Below are 25,073 nucleotides of genomic sequence, written 5' to 3' on the forward strand. Positions count from 1 at the left end.
ACTATATGGTCGAACGGCATACGCAGGAAATAGTGTTTAATGCCTGACGGGTCAGGCCGGGTCTGACCCCCGGTGGTGGACGCAGTCTATAGGATGACCGAACGCCGGACAGAGAAAAACGCGTGCAGTTTGATCGGCGACGGGAGTAGGACAGCCTCTGGTGTGGTCCCCATCGAGCAATTGACGTGTCCGAGGAAGTGATGGAAGGATGATGGCACAATGTGCTTGAATGTCCCATAAGCGAAGCGGGTTCTATATTAAACTGGTCCGGTTACGGGTCGTTCGGCTGTCCATCGTTCAGTCGCTGGCTGGATCGGCTTCGCCAGGACAACGCGATCGATCCCCCATCCCGTTCTTCGTTTGCCGCGCGTAGCATCCGTCGTCGTCGCAAACGCGATCCGTACCGATTCACTAGCCTGATTCGTGCCGCGGACACGGGCCATGTCCTCACGACCGTACGGGCGCCGATCGTCGTCTTGAAAGCAATCGCGATCGAGCAAGTGAGACTTAGAACAGGAGAAGCGCTGACGCTTCCGTGAACCGGCAACCAAGCGGGACTGAATGCTCGATCGGCTGTCCACGAACGGGATCCAGGACTCGAAGGACTCCTGGCGATCGGCTAGCTGGAGAGGAAGCGACTCGCCGCGTGCACGCGCGAGTGAACCCGCCGCGAGGCCGTCGGCTCCAGAGAATCCTTTGGACACAAAGGCGAATGAAGTGACGTTATCACGGTTTGTAGCTGCGCATCTTTCTTTAACGCTGCGCGCCTCCTGCAGCTCCTCTCGTTCCCAGTGAGACGCATTTCGTTCGCTCGAATCCAGAATCGATAGGGAACTGTTATTGCCGGATTACGGTTCGTACGCAACTCTTTTCATTGCTGCGCGATGCTTTGTCGAAGTTAGAACTGGATAATGAGAAGGCGCCTCGTGACTTGACGTTTTACGGACGCGGCGCGAGTAGTGCGCAGAGATCAACGGTCAAGTAGCTTGTTTTGTACACTGCGATTCGTCTGCGAACGCAGTCGCTTTACATGAAAATGTAAGAGGAAAACGTCGGAGAACGGTTCTCAAGAAAATTGACCTCGAGCAATCGACAAACACATGCACGCTTTACCTTGTCTCGCGAACAACATTTTTAACAGCGTCGTAGAACTACCTCGAAGTGCTATGCTTATTTTATAATGCGGAAAACTCTTATTTACGAACGCAGGTGTGCGCCGATTTGCGACGTCGGATATCGGAGACCTGTCCAAAGAAGACCCATAAAGTAACATTCTCCGAGGATGTTGAGGGCAACGACGTTGCTGTTCCTTTACCTATCCTGTGACATTGGTGAGCGTGTTTTTCTTTGGCATACTTGGTGCAGCCGCGGTTTCCTAGTTTTTACGGAATCGTTCAACCGTTTCACCATGCAAGAGCAGGAGATCAATTGTTTCTGCAACGAGATTTCCTGAAACCTCGATTAAACGGACCGAGTAGAGCGACAGGAATGTTCAGATAATAAAGCACTTAATTACAACGCCAGATTGAATTTTTATTGATTTGTATAATAAATCGTTTTATCATACAGATTGCCATAGATCGAGCTGATCGCATGTGAAACGTATTATATTTGGATAGCAGAGAATTCTGTTATTTAAGGACCGGATAATCGAGGTTCTACCGTACTCGATTGATCCATCTTGGTATGTTTTAAAAACTGGGCGAAAGACAGATGTTGTGAGTGGTGAAAGGGTTAAACTGGAACGATTCGCTTCGGGTAAACCGACCGTTTCGGACACTTGAACGATGCTCCGCGATGCTTTGCGAAATCATTTCATTGTCTATGCGAAGTTCATCGACGAATGGGACACTTCTGATTCCAGCATTGGCAGCGCAATGCGGAAAAGTATGGCTGACAGTCTCCTCCTTGTGGAGACCGATCGCTGCCAGCGACACAGTGGTGGACGCGGAGCTGGAAGTAAATTGGGATCTTGATTGTCCATCGAGCACAGGATACCCAGATACCATCAAGGTGTTCACTGCTGACCCAGCACATAGTAATAAGTTTTGTTTGCTTCTCTTGAACGTCGTGAATCAGTTTTTATCGCACGGACTTTATCGAATCGACTCGAAGGCGTCAAATTTTTTAGTCGCGGGAAGAACAGTCCTGCCTGGAAATCTTGAATTTCGCTCAATTTACGCGAAACACTTCGAGATTTATCGGTTCATCTAAAAAAAAAGATGTGCAACGGAATATCCGCGTGAGCGTAAGCCATCAATTTGTCCCCGTTTCTACCTTGGCTAGCGTTTTTCTCGAATTTACGTCTCGGGACCTGCCGAGGAACGAACTTTAGGGCTCGATCGTGCCAGGATTGGTCGATACGGGTCGACGCAAACCATCGACGTTGTGCTTTCAGATAAAACGATCAAGCCGAAGTTGACTTTGACTTCGCTGCAATACCCCCAAGGCTATTATCGAACCAACATCACGGTCGGTCGACCGCCCCTTCCGGGTGGATGGGACACCAAAGATGGCGCGACGCTTCCCGGCCCCCATTGCTTGAAATACCATGCTGCCCTTTATAAAGAAGGGTCTTTCCTCACCAGTTCCTGCTTGCAGATCTGGCCGACATGGATGTACGATTTAAGGTAACGCCGCTACTTCGAGCTTTCCACTTTTTCCGCTCGTTACTTTTCTCCATCGATTTCTTGTAAATCAGAAGTCTTTCTTCAGCAAGTTTAAAGGGATATTCTAGAGCCTAGACGGCAATTTTTAACATTCTCCTTTCAGATTTCTTTATAGAAACTGGAACACATATTTTTGTTAGATTGTTTCGCTTATTTTTCGTATATATTTACAGAGTATACACAATATTAGTTCAATGCAAAAATATTGAATATTTTATGAGCTGCTGTAGTACAGCCTCTTATATGTTGAAAGTGGTTCCACGATTGCCACGATTCCGGCCGCTCTGCTGATCTGAGTTGAAGGAATCAAATATTATTGCATACAGTATGAACGTGAGTATGGTCGGAACCAGGATCGTGCGGAAATATTCAAAATTAAAAATATATCAAACACAGGAAAGTTCGATTGACGATCTTTTGTCTTGTTTTCGAAACAAATATTTTTACATTCAATGAATTATGTGTAATCTTTAATTGTAGGCGAAAAATATGTTTCATTCCAAGAATCACCTTCGAATACTCCACTAATAAATTCAAAATAATTCGTTGATCTTCTTCGATTATCTCAATTGTTCTAATAATTTAAATATTGCCGACTCGTTTCTTGTCATAAATATGCTGGCACTGTATGGTGAGAACAACTTTATATACACAAGCCTATATAGCACAACAGAACTTCTTTGCACACCGAGCCTTACTGTCGCTCATGTATAAAAGATCAGTGTTTTGCATTGTACTGTGGCAAATATGTTCTTGATTTCGAAACAACGTTGACTGAGAAAGAAAAGGTTGCTTATGCGAAAAACATGGAAACTCCTTTTGCATGTAAAATGTTCTACTTGCTTTGCAAACAAATCTGTACTTGACCGATCTAAAGATTCGAAAGTATTCTTTCCTTACTTATTTACGTAAGTTTATTCTAGAAAATAGATAACATCAAACGACAAACAGAAAGATCGTTATACTACGATAATACTGCCAGTAGAATCAATCAGTAATAGACAGACACAAGTAACAAATGGAACTATCTGACCTAATACTAGTCTGCTGAACCCTCGGCAAAAAGTTCCCAATCATATAAACTTATACAAAATTTACAGAGAATATCCGCGTTTTAGAGTTATAAAATGTTGTTTTATGCAGACAACACACGAATGGAGAATGTAGACGGGATTGAAATAAAATAGATAAATACAAAATAACACAGTTTTTCATGTATCATCAAGAAGAAACCGCGGAAAAAACAAAATGTTATGTGGAAAACACATAACGACATGCGATAAAATTGTCTTGGAAAGAAATTTCGCTTAGGGATCGTGAAATCTTAGCAAGGACAATGCTTCAACGCATTAAAAGTGTCACACGAGCACGTGGTAATGTAAGAAAATATTAATAACTCAATGATCGGAAACTTTTTTTCCAACATTTGTACCGATCGGACACTTTTTTCCACATTTTGTTTCCTCTGTGGTTTCTTTTTGACAATTTATTATTTATTTACTTATTTAGATACCACCTACGTTCCCCATTCATCTTACCTGCATATGAGAACATTTTATAATTCCAAAATGCGAATATTATTTGTAAATTTGATATTAGTATACAGGGTGTCCCAGGTTTTAATGTTCAAACTTTGTCAGTATATTCTATGGCACAAAGTAAGAAAAAAATGTTATGTAAACATAGGTCATATAGAGCTTTACTAAGAAGTTATAACAGAAATTCAGAATAGGAATAGTAATCGACTAAAAAAAAATAAAAAATAAAAAAAAATCTTCGGTCGATGTCAATCATGTATTGTCAACAACGGTTATTAATACATTTCGAAATGTATTAATAAACACAGCTTACATGAACACACGTCATATGCTGATCTATTCAAGCCAATGCTCACAATAACAGCAAGTTGATTACTATTCCTCTATTCTGAATTTTTGTTATAACTTTCTTAATAAAGCTCTATACAACCTATCTTTACATAACATTTGTTTCTTACTTTGTGCCATAGAATACGCTAACAAAGTTTGAACATTAAAACCTGGGACACCCTGTATATGATCGGAAACTTTTTGCCAGAGGTTGTAGTAGATACTGTATGAAATGTACTAAATTATACGAAGTTTCCTTGGCAGTCGTACCACAATTATAAAATAGTTTTCTAAATTATGTCATCAATGCAAAGTCTACTTCCGTGTCTTGGTCAGCTCTTATTTCGCTATAAATGTGTTTTCATTTGAAATATGTTTTTGTCTCCCTTAGGAGGCAACTAGGAAGACTGCCAATAGGAAGCTTAATGATTCCCGGAACACACAATTCGGGATGCTACAAGCATGGCGACCTTACACGAAGGGACGCCTTTCAACGATACTTGTTAACGCAGGATCGCGACGTGTGGACGCAATTAGTGCACGGCATAAGGTACCTGGACATCAGGGTGGGCTATTATCCGGCGATTCCGAACGGTACCGCCATCGAGGAAGGCAATCACATAAGCAGATTTTGGATCAATCACGATGTGATTCGGATTACGCCTTTGTCCGCCATCATCAGAGATGTGAGGAACTTTTTGAACGTCGCAAGGGGAGAGGTCGTTATCATGGACTTCCATAGGTAATTTAACAAAACTTTATCCACTGAAATAATATGTCGGTAAATGCTTCGTAAGTTGAATATTGCAGCAAGTAATAAGAATTAATATATGCATAACGCAAATAAATAAACCTTTAGGATACAGTCCTCACGCGACAAGAAGACACCTTTGTGTTTACATTCCCCCTCTTACTCACCGTTTTCGGCCGATAGCGACCGATTGTTGCGGCAGTGGCAGCTATTAAGAGGGGGAATGTGAACACAAAGGTGCCTTCTTGTCGCGTGACGACTATACGTATTAGGTTGTTCAAAAAATAATGACAGCCTTCAAAATGATTTGATTTCAAGTTTACGAGAAATTACTTTACGAACAACCTAATACATTTAGTTTGTTTCGAATGTTGAGTATTAAGGTCAATTTATACTATCCGTTTCGATGCAAAAACGATATAATATTTGTACTATGACGAACATAAATGGTCACCGTTTCAGAATGTTTTCACATTTATCTCGGATTTCGTGCTGCATGGCGCTATCATTGAAAGAAAAAGGAAGCAAATAGAAAAAGATAACGTTGTCCATAAAATTTTGAAGAAAAGAGACGTTGGATTTTATTCGAGTAGTTTATCAACAATTAATTAGTTCTTTCTAAACTAATTTAATAAGCTTTCCGTGCGTCCATTTTTTTAACAAAATTTTCTTGGAACAACCTATCGCTTCGGACGAAACGTTCTTGTCGAGAATGTCGAACGACATCCTGAAACATTTCAGCCGTTTATTTTGAAAGTGGCATATGTCACTTTACCGTAATGAAAAGTGACGATTTCTTGATGTTATACGAAATTATTTATACCGAGGAAAATATCAGTATCCTGAGATATAACAAATACAAGTAAATCTTCTCGAAAGTTAGCATCCATATTTTTAAACGTGTTAAAACGCAAGCCCTTAAATATATCGACTTAAAAACAAAGTGACTTATGTTACTTTCAAAATAAACGGCTCATTTGTCGAAAACTTTCTGCGTCTGAATTAAAGCGCGACGCTACGTATGAACAGCCGCATTTAATGACCCACGAGGATATTTTTCTGTACCGAAATATAACTTAACTTTTACCCCGTGTTTCATGAAACTTAATTATACAATAATTACATGTTCTTTCCAATTTTCTGCGTCCGAAACAAACGATAACTTTGTCATTGAATATAATCGGTAGTTATATATTATTTGTTCAAATCATCGTAATCAGAGGGACAGTCGCGTAGAGAGAATCATGCAATGACGATTATATCGTAGCATTATCTCTCAGTCAATTTTCGAATCAATAACAATGCGTACGAAGCATTGTATAACAATAAAATCGTCGATATTATGTCATGACGAGATAATAAGATAGGACGAAAATTCTAGCTGGTCAATGGATGCATTAAGATACGTAGTTGTTCGAGCGAAATGGAAGAAAGTGGCTTTAAATTGATACAAATGTAACGATACGATTGTTATCGCAGGGACCTGATATAATGTAATGATGCGATTCAATATGGGGTGACTTTGCATGCAGATTTCCGGTGGGATTCCAGGACAGATCGAACAGACACCGCCGATTGGCCACGATCCTCCGGCGAGAATTCGGAGGTCTGATTCTCAAGCCTGATAGGGGGGTCGAAGGTCTTGGTCCGACCTTGAACGATATTTGGACCGGAGGGAAACGCTTGATTATTTGTTACGGCGATAAGCACACCGTGAATGGTAAATTTATTACCTGCTACTATTCAATTGAATCCTTACGCGTCAATTCAATCCGCCGCTAGGTGCTTCTCGTGTTACGTGCTTCCATAACTATTTTTACACGAGCCTAATCTGACCACTGGGGAGAAGAAGTTAATTCTTCATTGATAGTGATTCATCGTTTTTATCCTTGTATTTATAAAAGTTACGTTTCACGCGCCGGTATTACAGAGCAATCTGCATTCGCTACCAATTGTATTCGCACGAGAGTGTCCAGACAATAATAGTCGATACATTTCTCGGTTAGCGGGTTACCCTTAAGTAGCACAGACATTGAAACTTACGCAAGTACTATAGGCGGTCTCGCGAACTGCAAATATTTATTACGTTATAGCCAGCGATCGAAATATATACGAGTACGTACTTCTCGTTTCTGAAGAAAAAACTGTTCGCACTTGTAACTTTCACTTAAGGGAATACAATCTATTCCTGTAGAACTTTTAACTACATTATCGTGAAGAATCGTTATAAAAGTGTTCTTATGGAAATATTCTAGAATTTATATCATAAAGGTTCCACGACGACAAGTTATTTTAGAACGCTTATTAGAAAAAGGTTCACGATATAAAAAGAACTACTAATGAAACAAAAACAGGGAAATCATAATTGTACATACAAGTACATTACGTAATTGATAGAATTTATTTACATTCTTTTTTACAATTTGAATATAAATATGTGAATATTCCATTATATAATATATATATAATATCTTACACAAACAAGGTTTTGCACATCTTTATTATAATGTCTTAATTATTTTCGCCAAAGCGAGAAAGTATGGAAACTAATCTTGAGCGGAAAATAACATAAATTATAAACATTCTTAACTTTGATCTAAATGAATTTATCCTGGTACATTTTGTTGTATCAGCAAAAGCAACGAAGACATTGAGGTGTGCAAGGATACATGGGAGTGAAATACTCTATACAGTAGTATAGTCATTTAATATAATTTCACGAGTAAAATATTTTCTAAATTTGTCGTATTTAGATTATACGTATTATCGTTTAGTATACAGGGTGTCCCAGGTTTTAATGTTCAAACTTTGTCAGTATATTCTATGGCACAAAGTAAGAAGAATATGTGATGTAAACATAGGTCATATAGAGCTTTATTAAGAAGTTATAACAAAAATTCAGAATAGGATTAATAATGCGTTCAATGAAATGAAAGAGAATAGAAACGAAATTCGCATGGTCATAAATTCGATCTTCGATCGATGTCAATCATGTATTGTTCGAAATGTATTAATAAACACTGTTCTATTCAAGCCAATGCTCACAGTAACAGCAAGTTGATTACTATTCCTATTCTGAATTTTTGTTATAACTTATTAATAAAGCTCTATATGACCTATGTTTACATAATACTGTTTTCTTACTTTGTGCCATAGAATACACTGACGAAGTTTGAACATTAAAACCTGGGACACCCTGTATATTTCAGTGTTGCAAATGCATGTTCAACGCTTACTTGTTTGCAGAGACCCTGTGAATAAGTTTTCTGTTTCTTCCCAATAACCTAATAAATTCGTTCAAATTCATTCATGAAATGTTTGAATCGAGGAGTAAAATAGGAAGAGACGGTAACGAAGATATTGATCATTTTCCAAGAAAACATCTGTTCCTGTTATAGCGGAATTCTTGTTCTTACATCTTATCAATTCTACTTTAACTCAAAATTTTTATTTTCAAGAACATTTTTTGTGTATTCTCATTGAGACTTAAGAGCAACAACTGCTTTGAAAAAAGTTCCATAACTACTGTTATAAAGAGAACTTCTTAAAAAGTTTCAACACTTTTTCCATACCTGATTATGGCGTAAATACGAAAGTTCCTGGCGCGATCGAATAATAGCAGTTGTACCGAGAAACGTATGTTTCATAGTAGTTTGTTAAATATACAGACAGGGATGAATAAAGAATAAGATCGCTCTACGATATTTAGAATATTCCGTTCTCTAATTTCTTTTCCATTCGTCGTTGCTTTTGTACATATTATTTCTGTAATTTCTCTTCTCTTGTAATCTGAATGTATCGTCAGTTGATTTCGTTTTGTAACAGAGTACGATTGGTTGTGGCCGACAATGTCTCAAGCCTGGGGTAATCAACAGACGGTGGAGGGTCTGTTCAAGTATTTGGACGAAGTTATTATGGGGCCGAAGAGGTTCCGAAACAGTCAAAACCCATTATGGGCGGTGATGGCGGAGTTGACGCCCGATCCCCTGGAAATAATCTTCAATCTGTCTGGAGGACTGCGGCAAATGGCCGATTCCGTGAACAGAAATCTGACATTTAAGTTCCAGGAGGAATGGTGGAAAGAAACCAACGTGGCAGCTACCGATTTCTTCCTCGGGAACAACCTCATCGACGTCTCGATACAGGCGAACATCAAGAAGAGCAACATCGCCCAATGGCGTTTGTAACGCGAGAACAAACGATTATACTCTACGAAAATGTAATTTTAATTAGATGCGGCTTCGTCAATGAGTACGGAATCGAGATGAAGGGAGCTTGTCGAGATCGGTTGAACGGTGTCCAGAAGCCGTTCAGGATCTGCTAAAGTCCATTATTGTGGTTGAAATTACTTTTTGACGAATTTGTAAACTTTCTAGTCTTCTATTATCAATTTTAATCGCAACTTTATAAATTATTGAAACTGTTTACGTAGTCGAAGCCTTTCGAAGATTTAGAGGAAAAAAGAGGGTAGCAATGATTATCGATTAGAATTCGCGAGGACAAGATGGACGATGATTTCCTTGAAATGAACTATTGAATTCCAATTGTTGCGTTTCGTGGATGTTAGAATTAATTTGTCGGTCCGTCGATGTTGAGGAGGAACATTAGGGTAACTGATGTAAGAGTCCAAACGCAAGCAAGAATAACAATATGCGAATTAAAAGACCCAATAAATTGGAGTATAAACACGTATACTCGAAATGAAAGAAGCTTCACTGTCTTCGCCTTTTAATAATTTCCTTCATTTTCAGGCAATCCACCGTTATTAATATAATCATCGTACGCTTTTATTTAATACAGATCATTGTTTTACATTTTACGCTCTCGCACTTTATTAAAAAAAAAGAAGTCACCACACGCTTTTGTGACATCAGCTGACTCGCACTGGGAACGCAAAATCACGTGCACGTGACAACGGCTGTGAAAGTGTTTTATGTTTGTAATTTTCATTTAATACTTTTTTTCCTCGTGATACAAACATTGCATACTACAATAGTTAAATTACTATTTAACTACCGTACCACAGATCACAATTTATTATACTGTTGGGTTCACAAGAAATTATTCGAACCTACACTTCGAAGATCTTGCAAACGCGAGCAAACAAAAACTAATAAATATGGGTAACAGAGAGAGAGAGAGAGAGAGAGAGAGAGAGAGAGAGAGAGAGAGAGAGAGAGAGAATGGGACAGTAGAGCCCCGACGCATATTAAAAGTCTCGCAGACAACACATAATAATCCACAAAAACTGTAACAAATTAACGACGATTCAACAGATAATTATATCTATCCTAGTATCCTATCAAAAATACCAATCACCTATCTGTACCTATTGTAATACACCAACCACGATAGAACACCTAGTTCTACTCTACCTAGAACATAAAAGCTATCGCGAATACTTCAAAACTTCAACTTCAACACTAAAGGAGGACGTCGCAGAAGATAAAGTTACCAACTTCGTCAGATACTTACAGGAGACAAAACTATTCACTAGAACAGCATAATACATCATTACAGTCGCTAAAAACCAAGCAGTTGAAGCGACTTTAAATAAAACCTAGAGAAAAATCAAATCTTTTATTTCATATTTATCACAAGCTTGATAAGAACATTTTACAATAGATTTCTATTCAGAGCTGTTCTTCTGGTTCTCCTCTTTTGTTCTCCCTATTACATCTTCCCTTGGTCACTTCATTCACTCACTTCACAGCTACTGCACTTACACTAACACTACTGCTAGTGTGGAAATTAATACCGTTTTGTTCTCAACGTGAGCCGCGTACATTTCGTTTATATCCGTCTTTTCATGTTAGCCTTCTATCTAGCACACAATGATGGAACGAATTTTATATCTTCTCTTTCGGAAAATAGAATTTACACTTGCCGTAATTTATCTATTAGGAAAAGAAGTTTTCGACAGTATTCAGAACAAGAAATTCGTGGTAATAATAAAATAATAAAATAACCTGGCCACGTTTGGAATGACATTATATCAAATATCACTTTATTTCATAATTATTTCCGTTCATGTGATCACTTTTGCAATAACGTTATTTAAAATATTCTTTTAAATAACATGTTATTCCATTTTATAGTTATCTTAAATAATTATTCGACGTAATTGTGACATTCTTTCTAGAAATCATATGGTGGTCGAGTCTGGTTTATACCGACATGCTCATTGACATTTCTGCAAATAGAAGGATCGAGCTAAATATATTAAATGATTATCCTATAATAAGAAACATCTTCCGTATAAGTCAGTGAAGTAATTGTCTTATTTCGCGATTATTTCATTTCAGATGGACCCAGACGAAAATCTCCTAAAGATGATCATCTTGTTACATATTATCTTGAAATAAAAAATAACGAAGCAATTCATTGTTTGAAATTACTATTACGTCGTGCAAATGGATCGATATTATTTTTATTTTCAATAAAGGACATTATAAAAGTAACAACTTAAAACGAATTATTTCAAATAATTATTTTTTATTTCCATTCCAATAAAGATTTGCCTTGGTCTGATTTTTTCTAATACGAACGAATGGTAATACTGAAGAAAGAAGAGAAAGAAAGAGAGAGAGGGGGGGAAGAGACAGTTTAAAACAAATGCTCCAGCATTTCGAAAACGTGCTCCGCCCAGAGATCGGCGGCGCCGTGTTTCGGGCCGTGCGTCGATTTGACTTCCAAATGCAGGCCCGACGCTGCTGGATCACGTTCAGGACACCGGTTTTTCGAGGTAGTCAGTCGCCTGCTAGCAGCCACCGGCAGCGAATCGATGCGACGAGAATTTTAACGCGTCCCGTCCACCCTATTCTTTCGCCAACAACTTTTCCACTCTGCCTCGCATCCGACACTCCTCCCCGTGCAACTTCCTAATAACGCGATAGCTTCGATACCCTGCCTCTTTCTCGCCTATTGTCGCTTTATCGGGACGTTGACAAATGTTTCGTCTCGCCGGCAAGATCGAGGAATAATGCTCGCGACTGCCTGAAGGATGCTAAGAGAGACCGAGACGGGACACAATTCTTGGCGGTTTTTCTTTCCGATACACCAGGGAAAGTCGACGAAATTGCGACGAAACAATGGAGGACCATTTTGCACTCGAAGCGAAAGAGCTGTGGGCTGTTTACGCCTGGTGGTCGTGCGTACTTGTTTTGAAGATGAACTCTTTGTCGTGGTTCACTGGTAGGATCCGAGTAAGCAGACAGGTAAATCTTCTTTGTTCTTACATTGTTTGCTGTTCTTCGCTCAACGCTCCTCTTCTTTCTTGTTGTTCTTGGGAATTTCTTATAGGTTCTCGAACTGCAACTAGACTTCATTTTCGTTGTTAATATTAATGGTACAAGTCAGAAATCGTATGTTTACTTTTTCGAATTAGAGTAAACAAATTGATAGATCTTCCTTCGTTCTTTCGTCGATTGCTGTCCTATTTTATATTTCTTGTGCTTCTTCCTGTTACTATTTCATTGCTTCTTAAAGAATATAATAGTCTCTTATTTATTGTTGAAGATAATGACAAATTCAAGGATAAATAACTAAATCAGCGAAATTATTTTCAATCTGATCAACTTATGGTAGAGTATTTGGCCTCAAAAACTTTGGCCAAAATTAGTTTGTCCGTTTTTGTGAGAATAAAGGCACTTAAGAATGAAATAATGTTATGATTTACTACAATTTTACAAAAAGGATACTCAGGATAAAGCATTTACAAATAAATTGATAAATGTTTGTAAATACGTATTATGATTTTGATATACTATTTTACTTTAATATAAATCTTCTTTTGTATTTAGGGATTCCAATGAGATAATCTCAGTCTTCATCGAACTCATTTATATCTGAGTCGACTATCGTGTTCCTATTTGGCTGATGTTATTTCAAAAAACTAATTACGAACGTTTAGAAATTCGTATTGGTACGAATTAGCAGTTAATTCTTTGTGTATAATAAGTAGAAAATCGTATTGATTTTAATGATATCAAAAAAATCCTTGGAACCCTCCTGGAATTATAGTAGTATTCTTTATGAATTATTTGAAGTGTAATATAATTTACTGATTTATTGGTAATTCTTTAACATCACTAATCTCTGCACATAGATAATGTAGCGTCAACTGGCAAATATCAACTAAAAAAATTCCGACGATATCAAAATTATTTAATTAATGAAATCGAAACTGGTAAGTTCAAATTTAACATACGAAATATTAGTTAACTCTTTTGTGTTCTAAAAATCGTAGTATCATTCAGTTTGTTCGATAGATTAAAATAAAAATGAATTTCAAGATTTAGACAAAAATTAGTGTTACCGATATGAGCTTCTTAGTTGACAAATGGCGCAAGTTTCGTTTCTTAGTATGTATTGTGACAATTGAACATTTGTGTAATACTTCATAAAAATTAAGAACAGTAAGTAGCTTTACTGTAAGAAAATAAAGTGAAAGAATAGTAATTATCGTAACGTAATTTAACTTACGTCATACGATAATTAATTAATATTTTCACATTCCCAATAGACGCAGTACATTATTACATTAAATATCTCATTTATTACATCGACATTGAACATACTCATTCGTTGCTGAAATCCTTATCACATTATTAATCCTTGTTACATTTGTAATGCTTTCTAATACTTGAAAAAAAGTATGACGAAATGACGGAATTTTCAACAAATCCAGCGTGTCCTTCTTTATAGCCACAGAAACAGAAATTTAATTTTAATTGGTTATTAAACAGCTATACTTAATACTAACTATTTCTACAATCGATTCACTTTTTCCTAATTTTGGAGTTACGCCATTTGTCGTGTAAGGGGCTTGTATGTGACCGATAAAGCGCCGAAAGTATTAATGAGTGAACATTATTCCAAAAACTAGTTAAGAGAGGAGTATAGAGAAAGAGCATAAAAGAAAAGAAAACATATTGAAATACTATTTTCTATAGATTCAACAATCTCAGAAAGCACAAATTTTACATTTTACACAAGATCTATCGAATCGACTTTTGGCGAATTTTTGAGACCAGATATTCCATTGCTTAATGTAACGAAACGATTTCTAGCGTCACCCGATCCCGTCATTTTTTCGAATGAGATGAATCGCAGGCCGGTAGATTCCCGGACAGTTAATTGGATCGCTTCATTCGGATCGATTTTCCAGGTAATTCACAGCGAGGAGGATAGGATGTGGATGAAAGGTCCCAATATAATTTTATGTCCGACCGGAGGCGGCCATGAAGACGTGGATCGCATCCGAAGCGCGCATCAACACGATCTCGGAACCGCGCTCCTTTATCTGCTAATTACACCGATATGGTTGTGCACGTTACCCCCGTTTCCTGTGGCCAGAACGATTCTTCCTTGTTTCGCGATAGTTAGCATACTGTACACCCTGGCGCACATGGAGATCGGGAATCCGCACCGTTATTGCAAAACAATACTCGCCGTCGTTGAACTTTGCATCCTGATCTGCATGTCCGCCATGATTGTGCTCTGCTACACGGATGCACTCCAAATGCTGCGATAATTTCGAGCGTGTATATTTCTTATGTACGGCTCCTGTTACGTAATCGTGGCCGTTTGATATGATAAGCGAGGTCAATGTAACACGTCCCGCACTTGGAATTACAATGAATGGTAGTTAATGGAGCACCGGGAATGCATATCTGCTGAGAATATTCGTGGACTGTTCCAATTACTAAGATGCATACGATTGCGTAAACAATGCGTTACGTTCAATTAGTATTACTTACCATAAATGCTTTCTAATAAGAATTATACAAGTAATTAAATGCTTTGTAATGAGAATTATGCAGGTAATTAAATGCTTTACAACGAGAATTATACGAGTAATTGAATGCAGCGAAACAAATACGCAACTACACTTTTTTGTACGGAAGACAAGCGAGAATCGGATGAATAAATCATCTTCGGATATCTAAAAATGACGTTATGATTGCAAAGCGCATGCCAGCGTCGATAATATGAAACTGCATAGATTCAATTTCGAAGAATGCTATCGCATCAGTGTAACGTGACCAGCAGCGAATACAATCAGCATACTTTCTGCCATACTAATTCTAGCTGCATCGTTTATTGATTGAGGTATGTATAATACACAAAATGTAAAAAACCGTTTATAAAACAAAACTTGCTATTAGAAATGAAGTAGGTTAACAAACGAGTTGATGTTATAATAAGAATACAATATGATTGCAACCTTTTTTTACCAGAAGTATTTCTCCACTTATTGCGATTGTTGTGCTCAAGGACTCGTTACATACCGTTGCAGTTATCACTTTCATGTGCTTGATCGATTGCAATGTTGTGTATAAATCGGATTTCTTTTCATTTCTTTTTGATAAAAGATTACATTTCATTCACTCTTTCATTTAGAATCTACTAGATAATAAAAAAAACGGTAGTAAAAAGGTACATGCAATTATGATGCATAAAGTGCCAATCTTTATGCATTTATGGCACGCGAAGGCTTCTCAAATGCAAGAAAACGTGTAAGTTAACAAAGTCCAGTAGCATTTTTCCTGTTACGATGAGTAATCTTTTAACTGACGAAGCAAGCTTTTCTTTATAATTCTCTCATTCTTTTTGTCTTTAATTGAGATTTTTAAGCGCATTCGCTATGATTTCGGGAACTATACATAGGAACGTTAATGTCAGAAATTTTACTCCGATTACCTAAAAGGTGTCGTTAAAAATTCTAGTTTATTCGAAAAAGCGACCTTTAAAAATATTTAAAACAATTCTTTAAAATACTTAACTATACACAAAATGTTATGATAATATAATTTAATTGATACATAAATGCGATATACACACACATACAGAGTGAGCCACCGAGATCCACCACTTAAATTACTCGAGAACCGTTTCTTTCATAGAAAAATGTTTCAAACAAAAGTAGTAGAGTATGGAATTGGACATATGCTGATGTAATTAATTTTTTTATAAACTGCTTTTTTATCGAGATTTGGTCATTTTTAATTTTTTAAATCGTAATGTACCAAAATTTGTCTCTACCACTGAAAAGAAATAATTAAGTAAAAAACTAAAGGACGATACGCGGATCCAAAATCCAATACTTGACAATACTACGATATTCTTACAACAATACTCCAATACAACGGAATATGCTCCAATACAAAATTCAACTGTTATACGTCATTTGTGTTTATTCTACAATATCAACCAATTCCGAAACAACTTTGTTAATATATGTCTGTTGAAATAAAACAAGTCGTCACGAAACTGCAGCATTTCTTATTCAGAAAGAGCTGATGCACGCAAGATCCATTTTATCAGATCACCGTGTACATGCGTACCCACATGGTTCCCAATTCATAATTAGACATGAAAGAAGCCGCGAAAGAAATTAATTGTACTCGTTATTTCGCAGACTGCGTATGCATACGCGTTACACTGCATGGCAGCATCTTCGATTATACTTCCTCGGGTGACGAACACGCATGAAGTATATGTAAAAAGATCGTCGTTTCTAGTATCTTCACTATCATTGTATTTAATCGATAAGTGTTCAGTGTCTATAGATTACAGTACGTTCAGCGAGAGAGTTACGTGTTTAAGGTCAATAATCCATTATTATCTTAAGTCCCGCTGCTCCTTGACGCACACTCTGCCAGGATAAACCGCCTCAGTTGATGACTAACCGGCGCAAAGGAAACTGATTTTTCCATAAATCTGTCCCTCCACAATTTTCGGTGAGTTATTTTTCTAATTTCCAAAGACCACGCTGCGGAGAAGTTTTACTATCACGTAGATAACAATGCCTGATTACTATGATGATAAAAAAGCGTTCGATAGCATCGAAATTAAAGTTGAAGTTGAAGAATCACGGTAGCCATTTTGAACGCGCCAGAATATTTAAAACTGACTCGTTAAAAATGCTCGAAATGTGCGATTATTTTTGTATATCCTCTGCCACTGAATTTTCTCTTCCATTTCCAAGCGCATCGAATTATTTCAATCATTTTTTTAAATTTAGTTCTCGAGAACAAAAACTTCACGCGCGACATTGATTATTGTATCTGCGAGGAGACTGTTTACAATTTATACATTTCTGTCGACGTGTCTTTCCTCTCGATAATGCTTAATATGATAATTTATTCGGAGTATGTACACCGTTTGTGAATATGTTGACCACTCAAACCAAACAAGAAACAGTCGCTGACACCGAGAAAACTGGCTCGCCTTCCTCTATAATTCGGGGACCTTGACCCCCATTCGATTCGACTGGTTGCTGGTCGCAAAAATACAAACGTAAAATACATGTTGGTAAAAGATTGTTGTTCTTTTAAAAATAGTAGAAGCTTGGTCGGGAACAACGTACCAGAACGGGAGCGTTTCTGCTCATTTTAATAATAGTTCGCTTCATGTCGACGCAACGGCTCGTGTGCGCGCGGACCGTGGGATGCATGTTCCTATACACGAACATACATGCATGTGACGCGCGATCTGATGCATTCGAGCCAGTGATAAGTGCAGCATCGAAATGGAAAGTGACAATCGCGTGTTCGCCGAGCTGAAACTTTACAAAAGCTCTGTTGACCGGTTTGCTCAATTCGCGCTCGTTTTCGACGGCATGCTATTCTTCGCTATCCTATATTTGTTTGTCTATATAATCGGCCGTCAGATTTAGAGGTTAGGTGACCCTTGGCCTTCCTCCGTCGACGGAGTCCGTCGCAAAGCATAGTAACCAAGCCAAGAAAATTAACAACACAAGCTGAATGACTCTCGTGGCGGAGGTACGCAAAATCGCGTGGGCTCTTTACGGTTTCATCGACTGCAGGATGAAATTCGAAAAATGAAACGTAGAAGTACCACAACGGTGTGATTCAATTTCAGTGTGACGTAATGGAAATCGACGAGGGAATTGTTCGCAAACGGAGCATTCGAAGTTACCTGCAACGTATACCGCAACATATATCGGAGTCTGTCGAACACTTCTTTTACGGGTAAGTGAGAAGCCAATTTTCAGTAATTTCGAAAGTTCCCGCGCTTTTGGACAGTTCGTTTCGAAAAAGCGGACTCTGTTTACACATTTATTTAAAATAATTTCAAATTTAGGTGAAAATATTTAGTGTTTAGAGGTTGGGTTTCTTTCTTTTAAATTGTTAGATACCACGTTAAAATAAAACAATATTCTTAACTCGGATAGACAATATATTTATACTTATCACCTGGTTCGAAGATCCAAAGTTTCCTTGATCCTAATTTTAAAAATCTTAAAATCTACCTTTTATACATAATTATGCATAAAATCCATGAAGCTTTTTAATTATTACTCCTAAGTAGTACTCTTGAATCATTTATGCAATAACGTCTAATTATGTTTAAAGATACCCAGTGTGGATTTCTTACTTCCATTAATTCTTAAGTAGAACCTGTGAAGCTTCGTTGATGGTGCGCTTAAAATTTGAATGTGATACATAGAACAATTGTTTCAATCTTGCACTTCTAAAATCTATTTTATCTACAAAAGTATAAGTCTACTTTAGCTACTTTATCACAAAAGATGAAGTAACAAAATGAATAGTTTAGGAAGGGTCGGGACTTTTGAGATTTCACAGAAATGTCGATGAAGTAATTTTCTTCTAGAAGTTAATCCTTTCTGTCCTAGACTTGGGTTAAAGATAGCACGGCGGCCACTGAAATGGCTTATCTGTAGTATCGTGATAGTTTTAATTTCTCTTTCTGGTTTGCACTCCTTTCACCAAGAGAAAAACCCCATGAGACTATGGATTCCACAAGACTCAGACTTTGTTCGGGACACAGATTGGATGATCGATCAGTTTGGGCAAGGCCTGAGACTGGAAAGCATGATTTTAACAGCTGACAATGTGTTACAGCCAGAGATCCTCATAACAGTATTTATATATTTTTCTTGAATATTAGTATAATATTAGTATATATAACATATATAACAATAAGCAAGAAGAATATGTAAATCATTTCAGCTCAATGAGATATTAAAACAAGTGGTCGCTTCACAAACTCCTGACCATATTGCATGGACAGATGTGTGCTTCAAGTAAGAATTTTCTTATACGTGATGTAGTTGTCTAAATTAGAAATTAATATTGTTTTGTTCAATGCATAGAGTACCTGTTATATCAGGTATTGCAAGGAGACCAAAGCGTAGTAAGGAGTACGATAATTTTTTTGACATGGAACCCGAGTCACAAATCAATCAAACAACTTTTGAACCTGCGGTTCATGCTGATCCTGAATTATATTGTAATATAGTTAATAATTTGCCAGAAGCTTGCCTTTTAAGTAGTCTAGTGGATATTTGGGACTATGATAGTAATGTTATTCTACAAAAATCTATTGAAGAGATTATAAAGGATGTAAATAGAGCCAAAGTTAGCCCCACCCTAGGGCATCCTATGAATTTCACAAGCTTATTAGGTGGGATAACAAGAGATCAACAAGGTAAAGTCATATCAGCAAGAGCTGTGAAGACACAATGGGCAGTACACATCAATTTTTCAAAAGTGGACATGGATAACTTTGGCAACGATGTTGGAACAGCTGATTGGGTAAGGTAAGTTCATTAAAAGGCCTGAATCATGATGTCTATATAGGAACTGATAAATTTAAATATGTGTTACAATGCCATTTATTAACTTACAACGCTTTCAGAGTGACCTATGTAAGTGTTACTACAGATTTCTAGACTTTTCTTCAATGTAAAAAAGAAAATTATGTTAAAGAAAAAAATGTAACTATATTTATATCAAACTTATATATAGCACAATTTCGATTTATCATAATTTTTTTATCACTGAAATGAAATCCTGAATTTTGTGGTTACACTAGCATGTAACACCCTGTATGATCTAAAGAATTTGAAACTTAAATTTAATTTGATTTGGGCCTTATTTAACATTTCAGATGATTTTGTCAAGATCAGTTTGCATATTTCTTCATTTCAAGTATTGCTTATATTATTTTTAATATATGTCTATTTTACGAAAATTATCACTATACATACTTACACATGATATCTTTGATCTTAGACAGAATCAGTCCTTGTAGTTATTATTATTATCATTTATTTGTTCATATTTACGTGTTTATAGTTTCATATGTGTAAAATAAACAATTTAACAGTAATAAACAATTTAATAAACGAAATTAGGGTGACTTATTTGTAACAAAATTTATGTTGAATCTGTAGGCTACAGATGAAGTTTTCAAATGGGAATCGTCCTATCTGAATATATTGCATAAAAATGCGAAACTGTTGAACAATAAGAAAGATGAAAACCATACCGTGGCCATTTGGTATGAAGCTGGTAGAAGTTTCGGGGATGTTACATATGTGACAATGTTTGGACACATGGATATACTGTCCATAGGATTCATTTTGATGTTCTTCTATGTTCTAGTCATATTTTCCGATTACAATTGGGTAGGGTGGCGAGTAAGTTCCTAATTAAACTAATTAGATTTATGTCAAGGTATTCTAAAAGTCAAAGGTGAAATAGAATCAATACTGTCGAATTAAAGGGGCAGTCTTATGCAATATGCTGAAAATTAGACAATTCTCCAATTCTTCTAGGAATTATACAACCAATTGTTTTAGAAATTTTAAAAACCAAATTTTGATAGGAAAACAATTCTTGCTTGAATATGATATAGTTAAATATTGTTATCATTGTTGAAGATTTAATTTACGAGATAAGTATTTAAGTAGATCTAGTAATTTCGTGAATAATGCATTGAAAATAACTTTTTTAAGTATGTAAATTTTGGTATAAAAATTTGCGAGTTTGTAATTCAAATATTGTACTATCTAATTGTAATAATTTTGCAAACCGATTTTTCGTATCCATTACACAAAACTCCCTTTTGAGCAATCTAATAAAACCTTTGATTTGAAGTTATTTACAATTGGAGAATTTGCTGAAAGCAGTCAGGGTACTGCATATAGAAAACATACTTCTTACAAGGAGAGGTTCCCAGGTGTAATTTGGGCTTTTTTATCAGATTTTGCACAATGATAGAGCTTCAAAGATTGAAGTTAATGATACCCTCTTTTAGGGTAACATATCTCTTTTAGGAATAGACGGTTAATAGCTTCTGAAATTTTTATATTGTTAAAGTTCGTTTTTTTTCCCTTTGGAAATACACGTGTAACTGATTATTAACATTTATTTATTCACAATATTATTTCATTAAAAATATTTTGGAGGACATAGAAGTGTAGTCAAATTTTGAGTATTTTAATATTCGGATATTTTTGAGACAAGCACCACATGTTCATACATGTTTTCAATTAAAACAAAAATTGACTACAAAATAAGCTACAGTGTTCATGTCAACAATTAATTTTTTTACCAACTTTATTAATTTTAATTGGTACATGTGCATTTTGAACAAAAAAACTTTGACGTTACATATCTCAAAAACTATTAATCGTCTGCCCTTAAAAGTGGTTACCATTAGCTTTAGTATTTGAAGCTCTACCATAGGCTGATCAAAAAGCCAGAGATACACCTGGAAATCTGTCCTTTTTAGCGTTACCGTTTAAAATGTATAATTGTCTGTAGATTTACCTCACGACCGTCGGTCTCCTGTGCGTGGGCGGCGCATTTATAACTTCAATTAGCGTATGTTCAGTACTCGGTATACCTTACGGACCAGTGCACACTTCGTTACCGTTTCTTTTATTGGCTCTGGGAGTAGACGATAACTTTCTGATAATGGCGTCTTGGAAGGAAGTACACGCACACGAGTCGAACAGGAAGAAGCCATTGGAAGAGAGGATAGCTTTAATGTTAGGACACGCAGGGTCAGCGATTACTATTACCTCCCTTACCGACGTTGTTGCATTCGTAATCGGAGCATCGACGGTAAGCTTGTACTATCTACGGCGTTTAACTGATGCTGCACATGAAATTTAACGCTCGATTATACGTTTATCCCTTAGATATTGCCGTCCCTTCAGTCATTTTGTATATACGCAGCAGTCGGTGTGCTATTGACATTTTTACTGCAAATCACGTTCTATGTTGCCTTTTTCACCCTGGATGCTAAACGAATCGAGAATAAGAGGAACTCGATACTCCCTTGGATCGTGCACGAGAACTTCGCTCAGAAGTTCGTTAGCTCGCAAGAGGAGCCTGCTTCCAAGTTCATCACGAAATTGTACACGAACGTGGTCTTAACGTTACCTGGGAAAATACTGATAGTATTAGTGACCATTGCCGCTACATCAGTGGGCGTTATGGGCATATTAGAGCTACAGCAGTGGTTCGACCCAGCTTGGTTCATACCGAGCAGCTCGTATTTAAGCAAGTACTACAACGTGCACCACCGCGAGTATCCCAACCGCGGCTTCGAAGCGATCATTCTCATGGGAGAGTTCAATTACACTGCCGAGTTCCCGAAATTAATGAACCTGACGGAAACGTTTGCTAATTTATCGACGGTGCAGAGCTTGAATCCGTGGCCAAGCGACTTTAGAAACTTCGTCTCTAAGTATTATTTAAAAGGTTGGCAACACACATTTTGTGGGCATCGGTATCGAAGAAGGCTAATAAAAAGCATTCTTTTGTTTCTAGATTTGATGTCCACGACGCTTAACGATGCCGAGTTTAACGATTACTTATCGAAGTTTTTATTTAGTCAAAACGGTGGCAAGTATCAGAGAAACATCCGCTTCAAGGGAGAGCTGGAGTGCGGTAAAATTGCACCGCCGATCCTAGCTAGCACCATAGACTTTGTCTTCAAGCGATTCTTCACTCCTCATCAGTGGATCCCGGCGATGGACGAAAGTGTCCAGGTGGCTCGGGATGCTGGGATTGATGGGTTCGTCACTGTTTGGAGCGAAGTGTTCAGCCTCTGGACCACGGACAAATTGATCTCTCAAGAGGTCCTACGCAACGTTTTGCTGGCGTTGATCTGCGTGATGGCAATGACAGCGTTGCTGATCGCCGAGATACAGACTTGCTTCTGGATCTTCTTGTGCGTTCTTCTCACGCTGCTGAATGTCTGCGGGTTCATGTACTTTTGGGGGCTGACGATAGACATCGCATCTTGCATCGGTGAGTGATTTTGACTGGTTTCCAAAATTTATTTAAAATTTATTTCTAAGATGTTTAGGATGCAAGAGAGGACCTAACAGGATAAGTATAGAGAAGCGGACTCCATGCCATTTTTAATTTTTTTTTTTGTGCCAAATAATGTTTTTGTGTACAATACAATTGCGGAAAATTTCTGACCCCCGCCCCGCTGTTTAAGGACAATATGGGGTTGGAATGCCATAACTTTCCTTCTTATTTTCTTAGTTATTGCTTAAGATATTTAGATGAAATAAAAGCGAAAATGAAGCTGCAAACTAGCTTTATTTAGGGTTTTAACTGTCATTAAAAAATCAGAGACAATGTTCTGCCACGTATCTATTATGCATAAAAGTTTCCAAATAATCAACTTGAATATATTATACATCTTAACATTTTTTGAACAATTTTTTCCTTTTGCGTATTAGTATGCGTGCGCAATCACGCATCATTTTTTCACGAACATCTCGGAATTTAAGCTAGGCATCCCTTTGTGTACAATAATACGCGACAGAACATTATTCCCTGATTTTTTTAACGATCAAAGGGTTGGTTGTAATAACAACCCTTTGAAAATAAATGATTTTTCTTCAAATCTTAATAACTGAATTAATCTCAAAAATATTCAAAATAAAGCTAGTTTACAGCTTCATGTTTGCGTTTATTTCGTATAAATATTTCAAGTAATAACTGAGAGGAAATAAATGATAAAATTTTGGTTTTACAACCCTATAGTACCCTTAAACGAAGGGGTAGAGGTTTGAAATTTTACCGAACTGTATTGTAACCAAAAAATATTATTTGATGCAAAAAAAGATTGAAAATGGCGCAGCTGATTACACATGCCTATACTGCTAGAATCTTTGAACTTTTTAGTTCCAGTTTTGTAAATCAAATTATTTGGATTTTGTAGGAGTTTCTCAGGTTAATTTTGGGCAATTGACGCGTTAACATCAGCCAACGATTGTTAGCGTATTCAGTCGTCTGTTTACTTGCTTAGGTCTCGAGTTGGGCATCGGATTGTGCGTAGATTACGCGGCTCACGTCGCCCACGCGTTCGTGCACGCTGCGTCTGAGACCGGGGGCGAGGATCGCACAAAGAGAGCGCACATTGCCGTGAGATACATAGGTGCAGCGGTTGCTTATGGTGCTGGGTCCACGTTGCTGGCGCTCTCGATGATGGCGTTCTCCGAGAGCTACGTGTTCCACGCGTTCCTCAGAATCTTCGTTCTGGTGATATTGTTTGGCATATGGCACGGATTATTCCTGCTGCCAGTGATACTGAGTACAATCGGCCCGCGAAGCCTGCGATCGTACAAATCGACGCAGCCTTCGTCGCAGAAGCATGAGGAGGCGATGGACACGGTGACCAGTCCGCTGAACAAAGAGCCGGAAAGTTAAAAAGAATGCACGACCAGATAGTCGATTCTTTATCAATAATATTTATTTTTGGTTCAATAAACATACAAAATTATTACACTATCCGTACTATTAATCACACATTTATACAAAAATAATAATAATAATAAAGATCGGATAACTTAAAAACGGCATTATTTATAATATATATATATATTTATATTTATCTAATATATTAAGATTAAAAAAAAACAAGTACAAAATAATGTAGCAAGGTTGATATAGATTTTTTTTATTAATAATAATTATTGAT

At 37.2% G+C, this 25,073-nt stretch overlaps 3 protein-coding genes and 1 long non-coding RNA gene across 5 annotated transcripts; 3 read left to right on the plus strand and 1 right to left on the minus strand.

The window, feature by feature from the left end:
* Window positions 1–214: 214 nt before the first annotated feature.
* On the plus strand, window positions 215–9,997 carry LOC143260662 (PI-PLC X domain-containing protein 1). Its single transcript, XM_076526879.1, has 7 exons — window positions 215–731; window positions 1,210–1,331; window positions 1,865–2,038; window positions 2,399–2,630; window positions 4,929–5,279; window positions 6,821–7,008; window positions 9,114–9,997. The coding sequence occupies exons 2-7, from the start codon at window positions 1,283–1,285 to the stop codon at window positions 9,473–9,475; spliced, it is 1,356 nt and encodes a 451-aa protein (XP_076382994.1). The 5' UTR covers window positions 215–731; window positions 1,210–1,282; the 3' UTR covers window positions 9,476–9,997.
* Window positions 9,998–11,791: 1,794 nt separating this feature from the next.
* LOC117227540 (uncharacterized) lies at window positions 11,792–16,562 on the plus strand. Its single transcript, XM_033482876.2, has 2 exons — window positions 11,792–12,505; window positions 14,458–16,562. Exons 1-2 carry the CDS (start codon window positions 12,380–12,382, stop codon window positions 14,821–14,823), a joined length of 492 nt encoding a protein of 163 aa, XP_033338767.1. The 5' UTR covers window positions 11,792–12,379; the 3' UTR covers window positions 14,824–16,562.
* A 221-nt stretch (window positions 16,563–16,783) lies between these two features.
* On the plus strand, window positions 16,784–24,883 carry LOC117227529 (patched domain-containing protein 3). 2 transcript variants are annotated; one of them, XM_076526878.1, is made up of 10 exons: window positions 16,784–17,032; window positions 18,177–18,286; window positions 18,952–19,198; window positions 19,289–19,362; window positions 19,432–19,873; window positions 20,515–20,760; window positions 21,890–22,192; window positions 22,270–22,834; window positions 22,904–23,386; window positions 24,402–24,883. In XM_076526878.1, the coding sequence occupies exons 2-10, from the start codon at window positions 18,186–18,188 to the stop codon at window positions 24,800–24,802; spliced, it is 2,862 nt and encodes a 953-aa protein (XP_076382993.1). In that variant the 5' UTR covers window positions 16,784–17,032; window positions 18,177–18,185; the 3' UTR covers window positions 24,803–24,883. The 2 variants fall into 2 exon arrangements, with proteins under 2 accessions (XP_076382993.1, XP_033338744.2); XM_033482853.2 differs by lacking the exon at window positions 16,784–17,032 and adding an exon at window positions 17,568–18,076.
* Window positions 17,405–17,749, minus strand: LOC117227547 (uncharacterized). The gene is made up of 2 exons (XR_004492104.2): window positions 17,662–17,749; window positions 17,405–17,571 (listed from the first exon to the last, which is right to left on the minus strand). It is a non-coding gene; the product is annotated as an uncharacterized LOC117227547 (long non-coding RNA).
* Window positions 24,884–25,073: the final 190 nt, after the last annotated feature.

Source organism: Megalopta genalis, chromosome 16 (assembly GCF_051020955.1).
Source record: "Megalopta genalis isolate 19385.01 chromosome 16, iyMegGena1_principal, whole genome shotgun sequence".
Taxonomy (NCBI): Eukaryota; Metazoa; Arthropoda; class Insecta; order Hymenoptera; family Halictidae; genus Megalopta; species Megalopta genalis.